The 18,886-nt window shown below is 40.6% G+C and overlaps 2 protein-coding genes across 2 annotated transcripts in view; one reads left to right on the top strand and one right to left on the bottom strand.

Moving 5' to 3' along the window:
• LOC104273697 (ES1 protein homolog, mitochondrial-like) overlaps positions 1 to 5,654 on the top strand; it is an 11,090-nt gene extending 5,436 nt beyond the window's left edge. The window contains exons 2-5 of the mRNA XM_009869099.1: positions 173 to 207; positions 976 to 1,147; positions 3,029 to 3,233; positions 5,356 to 5,654. Coding sequence (XP_009867401.1) covers positions 173 to 207; positions 976 to 1,147; positions 3,029 to 3,233; positions 5,356 to 5,548 — 605 coding nt within the window. The 3' untranslated portion in view covers positions 5,549 to 5,654. The remainder of the gene's footprint in view (positions 1 to 172; positions 208 to 975; positions 1,148 to 3,028; positions 3,234 to 5,355) is intronic.
• A 1,546-nt stretch (positions 5,655 to 7,200) lies between these two features.
• IRG1 (immunoresponsive 1 homolog (mouse)) lies at positions 7,201 to 13,166 on the bottom strand. Its single transcript, XM_009869098.1, has 5 exons — positions 13,122 to 13,166; positions 11,619 to 11,780; positions 10,832 to 10,921; positions 9,084 to 9,289; positions 7,201 to 8,208 (listed from the first exon to the last, which is right to left on the bottom strand). Exons 1-5 carry the CDS (start codon positions 13,131 to 13,133, stop codon positions 7,254 to 7,256), a joined length of 1,425 nt encoding a protein of 474 aa, XP_009867400.1. The 5' UTR covers positions 13,134 to 13,166; the 3' UTR covers positions 7,201 to 7,253.
• Between the last annotated feature and the right edge of the window lie 5,720 nt (positions 13,167 to 18,886).

Below are 18,886 nucleotides of genomic sequence, written 5' to 3'. Positions count from 1 at the left end.
CCTTCACCTTCCTCCCCCACACCCTGTGCTGAGACCTGCGGCAGCCGTCCTGTGGCTCCTGCTGGTTGCTGAATTCAGGCGTGAGGGGACCCCTCAGACCAGCTGAGGCTGCTGGGAGCCATAGATGGGGCGTGGATAAAATTCTTGATTCACGTTACTTTCACTTTTGCAGAAGCTTCACTCCCTTGCCCTGTCTTGGGTTCACCCGTATGTTTTCTGCTCGCTGTTTCCCCCTCCCTGGGGAAGGTCTGACGGTAGCAACAGCACCTTTTGACTAAAAAAAACCACCCCATATTCAGCACAAAACTGTCCTCTAACTAAAGTGCAATCACTGAGAAGTCTGCAAAGCAAGAATTGAAGCAGAGAAGTGCCAACAGCCCCTGGGGTATGCCTTTTACAGAGATGTAGCTTTCCACGTTTGTGTCTAACCAAAATAGTTCTGTGTTTTGTTTTTCCTTCCTGCTGCTGGTCTTCTAGGAAGAGGAGTAACAATAATGTCTGTACTAGAAATGCTTGCAAAGTTTAAATATTTTAAACTTTTTTTTTCCAATATGTTTTAGCATCTTGATCCCATAACAGTTAAGAGCAGCCTTTCTGTAGACTTAGCTGTGCGTCCAGTCTGGCTGCTGATACGAACCGGGGTGCTCTGTTTGTCCTTGAGGTTATTTGCAGAGGAGGTATCTGCAGGCCCTGGAAAAATCAGTCAGCTTGATGTCGGCGTTAAGAATGCACTCCTCTCAAAAAGCTGCAGGAATAGGATGGGGAGAGTGGCTGGGTTCACCCATCATAATATGTCAGTTTACATATTTAATGCGGTATGTTCAGCCCTGTGGAATCCACTTTTGAATCACAGACTTAAGGAACAAAGATCGTTCTCATTGGAAGATCTTTGTTGTCGCCAATACGTACAAGTTCAGTTCACATTCACGCCAGTTCAGTTCACATTCACAAAGTTGCTTCATCTCTGTATTCTAGGTGAAGATATTTGCTCCCAATATTGAGCAAAGGGATGTAGTCAATCACCTAAAAGGAAGTCCAGCAGAAGAGAAGAGAAATGTGTTAGTCGAAAGTGCCAGATTGGCAAGAGGAAACATTCAGGATTTGGCTGAACTGAAAGCCAGCGAATTTGACGCAGTCATTTTCCCTGGTAGGTGCTTTTAGAAGAAAATTAGTTGTGGTTTTTCAGTTGCAAATAACTGCTTTGCCTTTGATGTTTTTTTTAAAATCCATTTAGAGAATAAATTACACTCTTGCATTTGAGATGTACATGTTTGGGTTTTTTTAAAACTTACTTTCTTTAAAGGATGAGAAAATGTTTTATTAAGCTGTCATGGGCTGAAAAGTCATCTCAGTTTATTTATTAATTTATAGTTTATTAACTTAAAATGCCAACATGTTCTTTTGGTGTTATTTATCACGCCATTCATTCTTTTTAAAGTTTGTGAAAACTCCGGTGCCTACTTGTTGATAACAACACTGACAAGAGAAAAAAGTAAGGCCAGGACTTGACAGTATATGGCAATTTCTTAATTTTAGGGTCTCTTAAATTGTTCCCAGAATAGCAGGTTGATAAACAGATTATATTCCATCGTTTAATTCTGTATCTGGTCTGCTGCTGGTCAAGTTATACTGAACATGTTTATGTATTATGTTTTATTTGTAGACCACAAAATTGCTTTTCAGATGGATGTAATTGTAGTCACTTTAAAAATGAAGAGACCAAAGCACCACGAGGGAATTATAACCTACTGAAGATCACTTTGCAGCACGTTCAGAGAACTGGTTAAATACTGCTGTTAACGACTGTGCCTAAGCCTTCAAGTTTTTACACTGTCTTCTGTTGTAAGGCCAGCAGAGGGAGTGCGTGTATAACGCAGAGAAACACTTCCAGCGCTAAAACCAGTGGGTGACATCAGGAATGATGAGGGAATAGAGGCTAGCAAATATTTTCCAAGTTAATTTCATGCCGTTATGACCCAGGCTTAGGGCGGGCTGCTGAAATAACCGTTAGAGGGAAATAAACCCTATTAAGTTTGAAAATTAAAATCGTACCTCCGAGGTTCCAGATAACACTTGGAAGCGAGCAGTGAAAGGAAAGATACTAAAAATGCAAAGCTTCTTGATGTTGACCGTTGAAATGCTTGTGAAACTTTCTGTTTGTTTGTTGTAGAAGAGTTGATATTGTGCACACTCCTTAAGGAATCAAATGTAATGCGTGATTATGCTTACTAATTGTCTTAATTTGATCATTCTGATGGTTATAAATCCAGCTAACAAAGGTTAAAATATAATAATACAATATAATATATATAATGCAAAATATAATCTGCTTGTACAAATAAATACAAGTAAAGGGTTGTTATTACTAATTTCTAGAAAGACAAATTCAGCTTAATTTTTAATAGGAAGTTATGTTATCCTTCACAAACGGCATGTGCCAGAATGTCATGTTATCAATTCCTTTTTATGTAACATCAATTTTTTCTTAGTCTTGTTAACTTTTTTTTTAAGGCCAAAGAGAATTTCAGATGAGGAAAAAGCTCTTCTGTAATTGTTTTAAGTATTGATTAAAACTTGAGAGTGAAATTACTGTAGGGGGTCAAACTGCTATTGTGTTACTCCTGTGAACTGCATTCTCTAATTCTAACTATCGTTGGCTTTTCTTCTAATCCCTCTCTTGCTTATCAAGTGGTGCAAATCAGATGATGCAGCTTTTCCAGTTGCTAGCAAATGAATGTAAGGTTTCCTCTTCCTCGCTTTGGTACTCATTTAAGCAAGATTAAGCTTTCTGGCTTGTGGAATATATAAAAATGTGGTATAAAAAATCTGCAGGTAAACCTATAGCATTGCAAAGCCATCATGTTTCATGCACTGAACTCTTTCAGGGTAGTAACTTAGCAGTCCTACATATGCCATGATTAAAGTGTAAAAAAGGAGAACTTTCTCATATTGAATTTAATGACTTTTAGCAGTGCCTTACGTTTGAGCTTCTATCTTCTTTTTTTTTTTTTCTTTTTCTTTTTTTCAGGTGGTTTTGGTGTAGCAAAGAACTTGTGTTCCTGGGCTGTAGATGGCAAGAACTGTACTGTTAATGAGCATGTGAACACCACACTCCAGGCTTTCCACAGTGCTAAAAAACCTATTGGTTTGTGCTGTATATCGCCAGTTCTGGCAGCTAAAGTCTTTCCTGGCTGTGAGGTTACCGTCGGCCAAGATAAAAACATAGATGGAAGGTAAGAAGGAAATAGGTGGAGATAATTTACAGGAGAATTAGGAAATGGCCAGTTTTTCTCTGCAAAAGTCTGAAGTTTCTGATGTGAGTCACCCTGGGATTACATACTAATGACATTTTTCACTTATTTTGAATTTGCACTTGCGTCATAGTAGTAGGCACAGAGCTCTCACGGTGGACAGATGGTACCCATGAGGTCAGGTGACTCGTGCGCTACAACATTGGAACAATTTAGCCCTAAATTCAGAAATACATTGGTCTGTGATATGTCCTACCATATCATCATCCACACACACATTACAGTTAAGAGTCTGAAAGCTCTCGGTAGCCTTATCTCTTGCCTAAGCTGTCACTCTCTTGGACGACAAAGGTGACACAGGTTCCTGCACTGGCGTTATTGTGCGACATGGGTGCCATTGAGTCATGGGATGTAGCATCTGTCAGTCCTAAAAGCAAGAGCAAAAAGTGACTTTTGTAGAATCATAGCTGCACAAACACTTAAGTGACCAAGGGTATCAAGTTATTTTTTTCACTTTGCATTCATGGTAACTGAGTGGTAGGTTGTGGCTCATACTGAGTGAGTATTACAGAGAGAGAGACTTCACTGCAAGGTTCTAACTAGCAGTTTATTTGAACTTCGCTCACAGATCCAATATGTTACTACTGCAGGTTTTATGGATACAACAGAAGAATGTACTATTTAAAAGGCAGTACACAGGATACACTGTTGCAAAACGAGATGATTCCCAGAAATGTACTAGTAAAAATTAAAAGCACGCTAGATATTAATACCTGAATCACAATCTTAAAGTGTGCCAAATACTACTTGTGTTTTTCTTAATGACTTACCCTGTCTCAGGTAAGGGTTCTCAGTTCCAAGTGGAAATACCCTCATCCGACGTCTTGAATAAGGGGGGAAGAATCTTCTACAGCCCAGCTGTATTGTTGTCAAAACCACCAAATTCTGCCCAAAATCTTTTATCCTATAAGGATAGGATAGAGGGGCAGAGGCATACCTGAGGACACTTGACTATCTGGAATGTTTTTCTTTGGTGGAGTGATGGGGTTTCCCCTTATCTTTCCATGAGTGCATCCTACTGGTTTTGCTAATTTTGTGATACCTAGCACAGAAATGATTTACTAAGCCAAATTAACATATTTAAATTGATGGTGGTTGAAATGAGGCTTGGAGCAAAATGTTTGTTATTTGGGTTCCATTCAGGTTTTGATTCTTTGTCTCCTGTTTCATTTTGGATACCTCAGAGCTGGGTCATTTTTCATAACCCTCCATGGGTGACCCACAGATAAAGGCAAGACAGAGCTGAGCTGAATTAACACCTCCCTGCATCTCACCTTGTTCATCAAAACCTCTTCCATGGTGAAGATACAGAATTTGCTCACCCAATGCCTTCAGAGGCCACAATTCATATTGCAAATGTGCAAATGAAGAATAGGGACTTGGCATTCAGAAAGTCAGCACCTTGTGGTAATTTCAGTGGCCATTTACATTCCATCTGTGGGCTTTTTTTTTTTTTTGCTCAAGGATTTTTAATAAAGCTTTTCTGATGGTGGTGGTCTGGAGCCAGTTTAGGGGAGGCAGATGAGAGCAGAGCTTGGCAGAAGTCAGTGGCTGCTTCAAGAACTGTTAACTACCAATAAGGCTTCTGGATGAAATTTCATGGCAGCAGCAGTAGTGAGGAATTGCCTTTGTTCAGGGGAAAGAAAAAATATATTTCTACTGGATCCCAGTGGAAGACCTTACGTGGAGGTTCTGGAAAAGGTCTAACGTGTCCACAAGTTCAGCTGCCGTCTCTCAGACTTTATAGAATCAGTTATGGTTGCATGTGGTGTCGCCTTGTAAACTTATTGAAAGATTGTTAAAGCCAGAATTGTACCTTCTGACATACCATGGCTCTGCATTTCAGACCTTGCTTTCAAAGGAATGGGATCACTTGTTGTGCCTGTAAGGGGTGGGAAAATCTGACAGCAGCAGTCAGAGTATCTTATCATCAGCAGCTGAAGAGTCACTTAAATATTATTGTAGTTTTTTCATTCAAATTGCGTTGGCAGAACTTCATGGCTGTATCACCTCTTTATATTAATTGCTATCTTTTTATTTACAGATTTCCTGATGCTGAAACAGCATCTGCTATAGCAGAGCTTGGTTGTAAGCACATTTGCAAAAATGTAAATGAATCCCATGTGGATAAAGCTAATAAAATAGTTACTACCTGTGCTTTCATGTGCAAGGCTCCTCTGCATGAAATCTTTGATGGAATTGGAACAATGGTACAAGAAGTCCTGAAACTTGCCTAACTGGAAGCGTATAGACCTCTGCAAGGAAACCAGTTTAGCTAAACATAAGCATTTAGTTTCATTTGATTGTATTAATAAAATAATGCAATTGCTAAACCTCACAGTTCTTGTTCTGATTTTTTTTTTAAATCTGTAATTCATCAAATATTTATTGCTAAATTTATCCTCTTTGTTTCTCTTTTTAAATAGAAAGCCCCTGTTGAAGGTTGTGGGGATGGTGGAGGGGTTCCCCTTTTTTTCTCTCCTGAATCTGAATATGTTCAGTCTTGATAAGATAATATAGGAATCCTCCTTGTCCAGTGGGGTGTTACCACATCACTAAAGATTAGCAGTAGTTTACATTTCGTGTTACCCATCTATAATTACAGATGAAATAGCTGTAAATGAGTCTATATGCCTTCAGTATATGCAATTCAGTTTTAGTTTCTAAACACAAGGGAAAAATAAAAGAATGTGGTCATTTGGGTGTTTGTTTTATTTCCCTTCACTTGCAAGTCTTTAAGCAAGTATAACTAATGGACTTCTGAAATTTTTGCCGAGCCCCCTGGATAAACCAACTTTATAAATCCAGAGTCAGTGGCCTAAGTACAAATGAATACATTGTATGTGGAAAATACAAACATTTTATAGTAAATAATTTGATATTTAGTCAGCAAAATGAATTAGCTTTATTCTGTGATTTTTTGCATACATAGCTCAGTGCCCTAAGAAAGGTACATTTTATATATGTTGGAACACATGCTTTGATCTTGCAAATGTGAGCAAAGTTCATCAGATGCTCTTAGAAGCACGATCTGGCAAGGCTTTCTTCTCCTGATGGAACTAAAAATTCCCACAATTTGTTATCCAGGTAAGTTGATTGTCACTGTGGACATCAATTGTCTCACCGTAAGAAGTGTTACGGTGCTCAGAGGTCTCTGTCAGTCATAATGGGTACACTGCAGCTCATGCTTTGCAGTGCCTGAAGTAACCTAAGCATGTTGTCACTACATACTGCTCATCGTGTCTTGCTGAGCAAACACCTTGATAAGTGGAGCGGGAATACAGCAGGAACAAACCTGGACCACAGAGTGGCCAAAAGATGGAACTGGGAAATCATGCTTTTTTGATGAGGAGCGTTGAGTTACTCCCCTTGATGAGCAACTGCTGTGATCTGGAAGGGCAATAACCTTTACTTCCTCAGTGCAAGCGTTACCATGAAGCCTGACATGTTGCAGAGAATTAAGTGCTACTACTCCGTGTGCTGCATTTATTTTAGCACAAATGTCAAAGCTCTGATGTAACGGGTGGCCTCTTCAGGAGGCCTTAGAGCTAAATCTACAGCAGTAAATAGATAAAGGCTTTTATTCTCTGTCCAGAATAATTTATTCTCCCTCCAGAATTCAGATTTCCTTTATGGAGTTATTTAGCAAAACCAGGACATGCAGATGTGTTTTGGCAGAAGAGAAGCAAAGTGTGTCACGGACAAGCAGCGCTCTGCCTCTAGAGGTATGAAGATATTTGATGTTGACTGTGCCAGCACAGGGTCTTTGATTCAGCCTGACTGAGCACTGCATGTCGTTGCTAAATTATTTTCTTAGTGAAAACCCACAATATTAGACTGAGCATGACTCTCGTGTTACAGGAGTCCTATTTAAAAGTGCTGGAGTTGCTAAATAAGAGTTTGTCCAGAATTTTGCCCTTGCTCTGAGAACAGTGGGAACCTTCAAAGAAAGCACAGATTATCCGCAAGTGCTCTACCTGACTGTCCTGATAAAAATGTACCTAGCACAGAACAGTCCTCTATTTTTTCCAGGTTGTACACTGTCTCTAGAATGCCTTCTGTGGCTTCTGCAGGCAGGATGCCGGAGGCATTGGATTGGAACTTTTTCTCCAAGTCCTCCTTTTTCAGAGGTTTCCTCCAGTGTCCGTAGAATGTGTCACAGCGGTCACTGACCCTGTTGCCATCCCGAAGCATGACGCTTACTTCGCAGTAAAGACTCTCGAAGCTAGGTGTGTTGTCAGGAGGGTGCTCCAGCTGTGTTTTGCTGAGGAGCTCCTGCAAGGCTGGCCGGTGAACATTCTCACTGGTGAAGGACTGGACTGACATGCTGCCATCCAGCAAAGCAGAGCACGCGACAAACTGGAAGGAGTGTCGAGCTTCATGCTCGGAGGTAGGGCTGGGTCTGTTCACGTATTTGACCTCTGGGACTCTGAGAATGACTTTCTCGATTTTGTCAAGGGGAAGCAAGTTGCCACTGCTCTCCACAAGCTTCCTCCGAACAGAAGATGCTGCGTCAGCCACCCAATGTGTTCCAAGATGAGCAGGGAAGCGTTTGATGGCCACATCTTGCTGGTCCAACAGCCAGGGATAGGACTGCAATGTTGGCAGGGTCTGTGGGTTATAATCTGTATAAAAGGCCCCTATCCCTGACTCCATGTCCAAGATCTGTTTGTTTCCTTGAAGACCCTGTGATGCTAAGAAAGCTGCTTCCAGTCCGTGTTTGGCAGCATTACCAATGTGGAGGGGCTTCGTTTGGGTGGCTGCATTAGCCAGAGGGGCACCTGCGTAGGAGGCAGCAATAGCCAGGGCATTTTTACATTTCACCTGGTCAAGAGCTAGCAGTTTAGCACAAGCCGCTGCACTTCCCATCGTACCAACCACAGTCGGTGGATGAAACCTGAGAAAACAAAATTTCGTCATTGCTACGTTTCAAAAAGTCACCTGAATTCATTATATACCTAAGTTCCAACTTCCTTTCACTGCTGTAGAAGACAGATTGAACCATAAAAAGACATATATTCAGAATTGACATGTGGTCCTAACAGGAAAAGTTGTAGTTTTTCCCCAGAAACAATTTAAATTGGAATAGTACCACTTACAACAGGTCTTCCCCACAAAGCAGTTGAAACATTAGAACTGCTCATAGTTCAAGGCATTCTGAGCAGAACATTGGCAAAAATATCGCAGTTTATGGTCATCTATAAATTATCTGTGAATAGTTTATAGCCGACTATAAACCATACATATTGGGGAAGGCAAGTCTTGCTGTTCTGAACTAGTTTTGCAAAACTGGCAGGAGGAACCACACAGAAAATAACAAGAGGGCATCTAGTTCATCCCACACCTCAAGGCTTTCCCTAAGCACACCACATCTTCTTGGGCTCTTCTCTGAGGCCAGCACCGGTGAATCCTTTCTTTCCAGAGCAGCCAGTATTTGCAAGTGAGGCGTGGTTCTAGGTATTCATGAAAACCTGACACCTCTGCTCCTAAATGTTGCCCTTTTGCTGCTGATTTTTGGTAAACAGGGAGATCATCAACTCCTTCTTGTACACTGATCAACGCCCTCAAAAAGAAATCTGTTAGCTAAGTCATAAGGAATTGTGTAAGTGCATTTATCTTTAGGATGAACCTCTCCTAAATTTCCAGATGAACAACGCAGAAAATATGATTAACTGTGCCATTTGTATTTTAACTGGTATTTAATTAAGTACACTAACGCCAACAAAAAAGCACTTTCAGCACAACTTTCTACTTGAAACAATTTTTCTGTACCTTTTTGGAATATTCCTGGCTTCACTGGAGAAATGCAGCAGCCTGCCTTGCACTTCGATTCCCACATTGAAAGCCAAGAGCAGATCAAGACCTGAGATTTTTTTCTTCTGAGGAAAGGCCTCTGAGAGTGCAATCACAGCAGGGAGCACAGCTCCGGATGGATGTGTGGCTGGATGCCATGTGTCATCAAAATCCATTGAGTGCACCTAGTGGAAAGAGAAACCTTGACTTGTCATCAAATATAAACTTTCACTTGGCAAGACTGGTTTAATCAAATGAGACTACTGTAACTGATATAAAAAAGGACCAGACAACTAGATTTTCTTTATAGAGCAGAACTTCAAAAGCCTTTCTTTTAAGCAAGTCTTTCTTTTAAGACCTTTACTCCCAACATGGTTCAGTGAGAAGTGGCAGCTCAATACAAATTTTTTTTATTCTAATTCAGTTGCAGCAGTCTAGAACCAGTGTGACAACAAATCTTCTTTCCTGCCATAGGCTTTTGCTGCTTTAATTAAACTGGTATAATTAAAGTAGCAGTTCTAGGTCTGCCGTCTGAACAGTGAATTTTCACTTCCTCCGAAACAGTACATAAGCATAATGAAATTACTTCTCCAGTGCTGCAACTGGTGCTGCTATTGAGGCTCACACCATTAAAGCTGTAGCAATCAAATCCATTCAACTAACTGGCGGGTGTGTCAGAACAACTTGTCCGGTGGAACTAGCCATGGGCAACAGGAACAAGCCTGCAGATGTAGCTCAGACTTGAGCTGGAGCTCCGTAATTCTGTGAATATGGAATTCTGAGGTCTGCATTTCCAAACAGACAGAAGAAAACCCGGTCCCTGCCTTGAAAACCTTTGATGCCAGCTGGGAGGATGCCCTAGTGCAGGCTAAGGAAAGTTGTGCCCAATACCTGGCAAGCTGCATCCTTGGCATCTTCAATGAGCGCTTAGAATTGACCTGTGACTGAGACGTAAACTGAAATGATCATATACATGCTAACAGCCAGCTATGAATATCACAAAGGCTTCTGAGGGCTGAGAGGTACAGGACTCTTTTCCAAGGTATTTTTCTCTACATTGGAAATTAGACGATAAACAAGACCCCTGGTCTTGTCATTTCCTTGGTTGGTCACCTGCCTTAGTTTTGCATGATTCTCAAATTTGTCTACCACTCCTTTTGGGCATCTTTTTGTTTCAAATGGTTTTAGCCTCAATCTGAATTTAGACAAATGTCTAGAGAGTCAGGTATCGCTTTAATGACAAATTATGTGTCCAAAATACATAATTGGCTTTTGCAAAATGCATAACTGAAGAATAAATTACCTTATGATATTATATATGTGTATGTATTCATACATCTGTCTGTATTTATGTTTTTCTTTATGCTTTGCTAGCGGGCATAAAATTTGGATTTCAGTGAAATCAGTGAGAGCTAGAATACCTCTTTGTAATGCGGCTGCAGCAAGCTTGTAACAAACTGTTGAGTTCTGACCTTTGAAAGTAGCTCCAAATCCCACATTAAAAGTAAGGGATGTTGTTGAGTTGGATCAGATATATATTATACTTCAAGCTCGGTCTCATTGGAAGAAAGTTGAAGCACTTTAGGAGAACAATCTAGGAAAGTTTTGTAACAGGCTTCAGACAAAAGAATAAAGTAAACTAAGATTTTGGCAGCATTCTATTCCCTCTAGAGCAAGAACAGCATCAGTTAGTGTGATTTAGTAACAAATAAAAGAGCATCCCTTACAGCCACTCCGTTCACAAAAGCTGCATACAGAGGAGGCAGTTGGAAATCCAAGCGGCCCCAGATGGTACTGGATGTATCTGAGCTGTAGATCTGAAACAAATTGATACCAATGAATTCAAAGTTCTGAACCCAAGGATAAATGTGTGCCATATCTCTGATGTTACTGAGATCAGACCATACCCTCTCGGGATCTGACCCTTCCCTTTCACATGAAAAATACTGTTCTTTCAGAAAGTATGAAAAGAAACATGGTTTCCTCCTGGCTTATGTCCCTTTCCACCCAAACAGACCCCAGAGGGTAGACCAGCACCGTCCACCTGGCCACTCAATACCCTCACACAGCCTTTGGCCATTGACAGCCTTTCTCACCAACTGTCAGCAGTGAACTCGGTACTGTCATCATCTGGGAAAGAACTTGAGTTAATGGTTCAGATTTGTAATGTTTTAGTAAGACCCTGAATAAATGATACATGACCTCCTGATGTTTACCTTGCTGACATTTTTAATAAAATCTCATACGTGAAAGAAAGGAAGGAGTTCTTAATTAACTGTGTTTGTAGCAGGGGGGAACTTAGCATATAGTCTATTACACAGACTTTTGCACATCCAGAGTTAAAAGTAGCTTGAGCAATGAAGTTTCCCAGTCTCCAGTGGGCCGAACACTATATCTCTGTTTCCATCCCCAAAGGAATTTCACCATGACACAGTTGCCCCTTATAGCCCAAATTTTCCCTTGCTTTTCTTAAAGCTAAACCTTAGGGTACACTATGAATGTCAGACACCTTACCTTGCTGTACTGTGTCACTTTGTGGCAGACCTCAGTGCTGGTCCCCAGAAGCCCCACTCCAAGAGTATCCAGGATCATTCTCTTGCTCCTCTGAATAACTTGGTCTGTCAAATGATTTGCATTCAAACCATGAATCACATTGGCAAAATTTCCTGTAATTGTCTGTGATGGGGGAAAAAAAAAAACAAAGAAAGAAGTAGTAGATTTAATTTAAAGAAAATACAGGTTTCTTCTTTTTTTTTTTTTCTTTCAGTTTTGGGCTACTGCTTAAAATGCTGACCAAATCTCTTGCCCTGCCACTGCTTACATGAATTGCATCAGCAAAATAAAGGTTTGAAGTCTTCCTCTTTTTATTCCCAGAAATGCCACAGTGTTATTTATATTTATCATTTCTTCAGTGTCCTTTTCTGTTCTGTATTTCTTCTGCTTCCTCCCTGACTTGAATCCTTGAGGGTAAGCACTGCAGGTGATGTAACTTTGCAAGATCTCAATCTCTCTCTCATATCTATAGACATATATAAAACAAATAGAACCAATAAACATTTGGCTTTCATAGCACATTCTTATTGCTCTTGAAATCAGTGGGAAAGTGGCATTTCAATCCAGTGCAGCCACTATCACACAGAGAAGCAAATTTTAATCTCCCTGAGTAGCAGAATTACCATCCCAAATCTTACTGAGCTTGGAGCTCAGTAGGAGACAGGACTCGGCAACCCTACCTTGCACCCATTTCTCCTGGCTCTCAGCTTCCATTGAATTCATGCTCGGCTGGAGTCCCAGCTTTTCTCCAAGACAAGATCTCATCTCTTTAAAAAGTAGTGGCTCCTTGTTCCTTGCTTCTGCTAATTGGGAATTATATTTCTTTTTTTTTTTTCCTACTGAGCATTGACCTGTTATGCAAATTCAGCCTGCTTCTTGGCTGGAGCTGTTAGCTGCTGTTAATATCTCTATTAGAAACTAATCTAGAAATTCCCTTCTCTGATGATTAGAAACTTCCCCATGTAGAGGTATATATTATTTACAACCAGTCTATAAATGCACACTTTTTTTATACCAGCATTACTGAATATAAGTCTTCTCTCTTTTTGAAAGCTGTCTCTTTTCATTTTTGCTCATCCTTTCCCTTCGTCTACTCTCCTTCATGTATCCACATAGAGTAATGGTATTTCCTCTTTGCCTTCAGTTTGCTAAGTTAAACCAACCAAATGGTGCTGCTCTCTCCTTTGCAATATAGACTCACCCCTACTTTGCTAGCAGCTTTTCATAGCATTTTTCACACTGGATTTCCCTTCTTTGGCAGTGGTGGCCAGAGTTGTAACCATTAATTCAGACAAGCTCTCACTCGGTTTTGTACTACAGATTATCTCGAGGTACAAAAGTCATCTCAAGCAGGTGAACCACATATCCCATAGTGTGATGTACACCTACCGAAACGCATAGAGTGAAGATACAAAGGCTTAAACAGAGAAGCACATCTTACAGTGCAAAGAAACCAGACAGTACCTTTGTCCACATCTTGAAGTGATGGTGCCTGGTCTCAGAAAGATGCAGCAGAAGAGTGGTGGCCAGTGAGCAGGGGAAATCACTCTCTCACTATTTATATGTGTATGTCTGGGGCAGGGGAAGAAATATTAGGCCTTCTTTATTGCTCATCTTGCCCTGCTCATTTCCTCTTCTCCCTGGAAATGTTCCTTTTTCTTCACTTTCAACTTTCCTCTGACTAACCGTACTATAAACTGCTGAGACCTGTGAAAGGACCTTGCAAGTCATGTTCACATGTTGTGCAAATTGATTTATGTGATATTTTATTACCAGAAAGAAACTGATACATTAATTTGAGTGTCTTTCTTATATTAGGTTGTGTAGAGCAAAGACATCATCAGATGTGTCAGGCTGACCTGGGGGAACCACAGTAGTCCATGGATAACTCTCCTGGCTGGGAGAGCAATCAGCTCAGCCTTAGACTAGAGGATAGCAAAGACTGTTTTAACTTAACCTGTTGTTGATTTCTTTCATCTTTTTCTTATTTCACTATATGTCTACTCTGTAATACATACAGTTCAGACATGGGAAACGTGCTTTCAGACAATAGGTTGGATTAGGGCAGCTCTTGACATTTAATAGTATTTTAAAAGCATGAATCTCTATGTAAGGCCATAGTTTCTACTAGTGGGCTTTCTGCACCTCAAGCAAGGATGTCTCCTCTGAGAAAACTCAGACCTTTACTCAGACCAGCCTCAAATAATTTTGTAAAGCCTTATGCAGCCCCTGAGTGCTTCCAGGTAGAGACCAGCATGTGCCCACGGGTGAAGTTAAACATTGATCTAAGTGGCTCCAGCTACTGAAAGGTCTTGTTTCAGGCTGCGTCCTCTGCCTGCTTGTGTCCATCATCCCAGACCCATGTCCTAGTTCCTGGGTGAGATGTGCACTTTGGCCAAATCCTCACTGCATGAGGAGACAGAACCAAAATGTGCACCAGTGATTCTTCCTTGCCCCCTCATTTCCACACTTAGGAAAACCTCTGAGGTAGCTTGGATGTGCTGAAGAATTATCTTCGGTGCTGATATAATCCAGCCCAGCTAATGGGATTGTTCACATTGAAAAGGTTGACAATGGTTAGGAAGATCAATAGGAGTTAATGCTATTAGACTGAAAAAGGGAAAGATTTTGTTAACTTTCACTTTTGTTCTTTCAATTCGTTCTTCTCTCCAGAAAAATGGAAGAAACTATCTAAATCACAGAGCCACAGAATCACAGAGTGGCTGAAGTTGGACCTCCAGATATCAGCTGGTCCTACCCACCTGCTCTAGCAAGAATACCTGAAGCAGGATGACCAGCACTGTGTCCAGTTTGGTTTAAAATATTTCCGAGGATGGAGATTCCATAGCCTCTCTGGGCAACCTGTGACAGTGTTTGACCACAAAATATTACATATTAAATAAAAGATACTGAAGCCCTGAAGTCAGTCCTCTTTCAGTCATCTTTTTTTCCTTTACCTTTGAGATACCATTTATAATCCTATTCTGTTTCTCATTTCTTCCTTTACCTCAAGTGAGACTCAAGTGAAATTTGAACATCACCTTGACCCCTTTGTGCTTCTGGGTGGCACAAAGCCAGTTTTGCCTCACAGCCAGTTAAAGGGAATCTTCGTAACGTAAGAAGCAATGTGGGACCCTTTTAATTTCCCCTGACAACTCCAATGGCTTGAACAATGAATACAGATGAATGGCTGAAAAGTATGAGAAATATGCAGTAACACAATTCCTGATTAATCTAACTTATTGCTCTGATGACTGCTTTAATACAGGTGGCATTATACTGGAAAGCCCCCAGTCAGAACAGGGCAAAAATTGTCCATAATCCTTTTATCTCTAGAAGGCATGGTGTAGTGTCAGCCTGCAGGCCTGCATCCTCAGCCTGCATCATGCCTCAAAACAAGGTCTACACAACAGCTTACACCTTACAATGTCTTTTTTCCCCAAAACCACTTTGAAACACCTATCAGAGAAAAGAAGTGCAGAGGCCCAGCTGCCTTTAATCCTGTGTCAAGACTCCAGACTGAATTCAGATGGGAGCCAGAACTTGTCATGTGCCTTGCAATGTGTTTTGATGATCTCAGATACGTGGTCACTTCCTTCTGTAATCTTGACTCCAGCATGGATTGTCCCATCCATTGCAATAGTGACATCACTACTATTTAAGGAGTGAACTGAGATTTAATAAGAAAGTGAAACTTTTTTTTTTTTTAAAAAAATTGAAGTAAATGCACAATCTTAAAGTGCCTGGGAGAACAATTTCCAACAAGTGGTCTGCAGACCTCAGAGACAGGTGTACAAAGTAGACTTGGAGAAAAAGGAAAGCATTATGATTATCACTGCAGGAGGAAGAGGCATCTGTATAAAGCCCTGTTACTCCACAGGAGAATTCATAGGGGGTTTAAATAGAAGAAGGTTGAAAATCAGTCACTAAGGGTTTGGCACAGGCTGTCCACCCTGACAAAGGGAATCTGACGCTTTCCCTCCTTTTTGACACAATACACATGGTTCAGCAATTTGGACAGACAATTTCTTAACAAGCAAGCACGATGGAAAGACAAAATGCGTTCATCTAAATACCATTTGCAACATCATGCATAGCTACAGTAACGAGCTGTGTTGATTACAGAACAAGGCTTTAGAAAACCAGTGCCCCACAGAGTCTATTTTCTCCTGCTGACATCACATTTTTAAGCTGTTTTTTCTTTCTTTTCCCTCCAGTTATTTTAGGCTAAACTCTGCCCACACCTGCAAGCTGTATGTTTGCAATTGAAAGCAGCTCTGGCCTTCGCTTTATGGTCTTTTTATTCCAAAGAAATATAAAAAATCTTGACAACATACAAAGTCTAGGCTTCTTTTTCTCTAAGCCAGCTTTTAGGATGAGGAAATGTGAGGCAGGTGCCCATGTGCTCTGTTCACAGAGCCCCTGCTACTGCTCAGGGTCCAAAAATACCTTACAAGTGCAGGACCATCTCCTTTTCCCTCTACTGGGATAAAGGTGAGAATCTTAGCAAATGGTCTGGAATAGGTGGTTTGAACTAAATCCTGTTAACAGCCCTAATAAATCTTGGGATGCCATAGTTCTGCACTACTATCATTACAGTCTCCTGTGTCTTTTTTTTCTCAAGCCCATCTTCCCATGCTCATCCCAGCAGCTGTTGCCAAGCCAGCAAGCTAATATACAGCAAAAGTAATGATCGCACCATGAAATGAATTCTGGAAATTTCTAGCCTATAGTAGTTCTCTTAATCACTTGCACAACTAGTGACAATGGTAGTGAAATCTCGGAGTAGTTACAACACTCTTGTTTCATTTTTTCAAACTCTTTGCAGCAAATCTTGGAAGTGCCAGGCCACATTCTGGTAAAGGTTGCTATGAGTCAGTGCACCAGGCCTATGCTACACTGTCCTTCTTCATAAATTAGTGGTGCTGTTCCTAAAAGCAAGTCCTCACAGACCATTTAAATTTGAAATGTAGATGCCAATTTGCTTAAAAGAGTTATAAGATAGAGCTACCAGACATAACTAGGATAATCACATAGAGTCTGACTGAAGATAGACTGATCACAGTATGTCTATACTGAGAACAGGACTTAAGCTGCTCCACTAGTAGCAAGAGCATTTTTGAAGCCCGAGTGCCACTGGATGATTAGGGAAACCCCTTCAAACATAGTTTATGGAGTAATATCAAGGGATTTAAACTATGACAATGCAAGAAGACACCATAGACCCATGAAATTTCTATTGACCCACTGTAAATTGAAGGTCTCACCCACACTAGAGTCTTTTCCTGTAATACTAGTGCCAGCATTCAGATACAACACAGTACTCAGTTGCCTCAGGTTTGCAGCTCAGGAGGAGGAGGTGTAGAGGAAAGTGACACAGCCCATTCCAGTCCCCTGTGAACCACCTCTGCACCTTGGGGTACCACCACTTCTCCCTGGAAAGCCTTGCAGCCACATTCCTAAAGACTTTCTTCATCCCTCTATAGCTTCCCACCCTTTTTCCTAAAGAAATAAGGTTACCTGGGCTAGTGGCATATGAATTTAGTGTTTCTACACAGCATGGCCTTGGGCATGAATAATAGCAGTGGGTATGGGAGATCACGTAGGTTTTCTGTACCTGCATAAACTTTGTCATAACTTCTTCTTGCTGATGGCTTTGGCAGCCTGGAGCAGCCTGTAGCACACACTGCTCTCTTAATCAAAAAGCAGTCATGATGTTCGTATTAAGTGGCTAAAATGCAGCCAGATATTATTACAGGACTTGTGCCATTTGGGAAGATGGTAAAACTCGACTAGCATAAATTTGGAGTTTGATTAGCAGAAACCAAATTAGTGTGAATGCATGTAAGGGATGTGGCAATTTTAATTAAATTACCAGCAAAATTCTGGTGTGCTGGGCTGCTGTGTTGTACATGGAAAGTTACCCAACAAAGAGACCCTCTCATTCATTTTGGAGTGAGTCCACGTGTCAGGCCATAATGTGTCCCAGCAAGTCTGTGGTGGTGGTCAGTGGGGGGAGGTGTGATATCAAGATCTAGTATATGGCAAACTGACATTAATTAAGGGATAAAAGAGCCTCTCTGCATCTAAACTATTATTCAGGGATTTTGAACCCCTAGGAAATTATCCCAAACACTGTTACAAACTTCTGTATGCACTGAAAGGACTAAAATAACACCTAAAGCATATACAGCAACACCAGACTGAATAGTAAAACATTCTCCTTCGAACAGAAACAGGCTTTGGGGAGAAAAAATTCACCTAATTGTGTGAGAGTCCATCATTTACCTGTCAGCAGCTGCAGAAGCACTTGAGATGCTGTGTGAGTTGGCAGAATTGTTCCTCCGGCTTTCATTGCAGATGCTCACCTCTCAGCTTAGTCCCTCTCAAATATAAAGGATTTAAACAATGAACCATGTTGCAAAAGCCGCAGAGTATTTCTTGCTAATGGTTTGCTCGTTCTGCAAGCTTGTGCCATCAGTTATTTTTTTTCTCCCTTCTTAATCACTGGACTGCAACATGTGCTCAGACAATGTGCTCTCATTGAGGTCCCCAAGACAGCTTGGGTATCCTATGAGCTACATGCATGTCAGTGCCCCTTAGCGTCTTTTTGGGGCACCTCAGTAACTGGAGAAACATGCTTTTTCTTCATCTGTGATTGTACGCAGCTAGATCATGCGTTTTCCACCCTGATATATTTCAAAATTGCCAAGAAATATTACAAAACAGCATAAAATTACACTTTAAATGCATAAGTCTCTGATTTATGGTGTAATTATAAAACATGTCATGGTAGTTATTAGTTGTGAGATTGAGTATTACATGTTTCAAGCTGCAAAACATACAGCAGAATTTCTAGCTGTGATTGTATACTCACCTCTAAAGAGAAAATGAATGTAATTACACCAACATTTATAACTGGGAGAAATAACAGCAAAAATGGAAGAAAGGTTAAATTCGAAGACATGAGCTGTGAATACATAAACCATTTATATTATTACGCTTTTCTAATTGAACATTTAAGCAGAACGTAATGGTTTGATTTAAATTCGTCCTTTTTTACCTAAGTAGCATCTGAAGAATTTTGGGGTTTAGAATTTATAATGAAGCTATTTTTTTCCTAACATTACTCATCTTCAGCATAGTATATTAAGGCAGATGCAGGAAGGACTAAAAGTTAAGGAAGATAAATACTTTTCCAAAGTGAAAGATTTTGTAACCCTTGATGA

This window comes from Apaloderma vittatum, unplaced genomic scaffold, assembly GCF_000703405.1.
Source record: "Apaloderma vittatum isolate BGI_N311 unplaced genomic scaffold, ASM70340v1 scaffold5965, whole genome shotgun sequence".
In the NCBI taxonomy this organism is placed as follows: domain Eukaryota; kingdom Metazoa; phylum Chordata; class Aves; order Trogoniformes; family Trogonidae; genus Apaloderma; species Apaloderma vittatum.
Note: the sequence above shows the minus strand (reverse complement) of the source record. Positions and strands in the feature narration are given on the sequence as shown.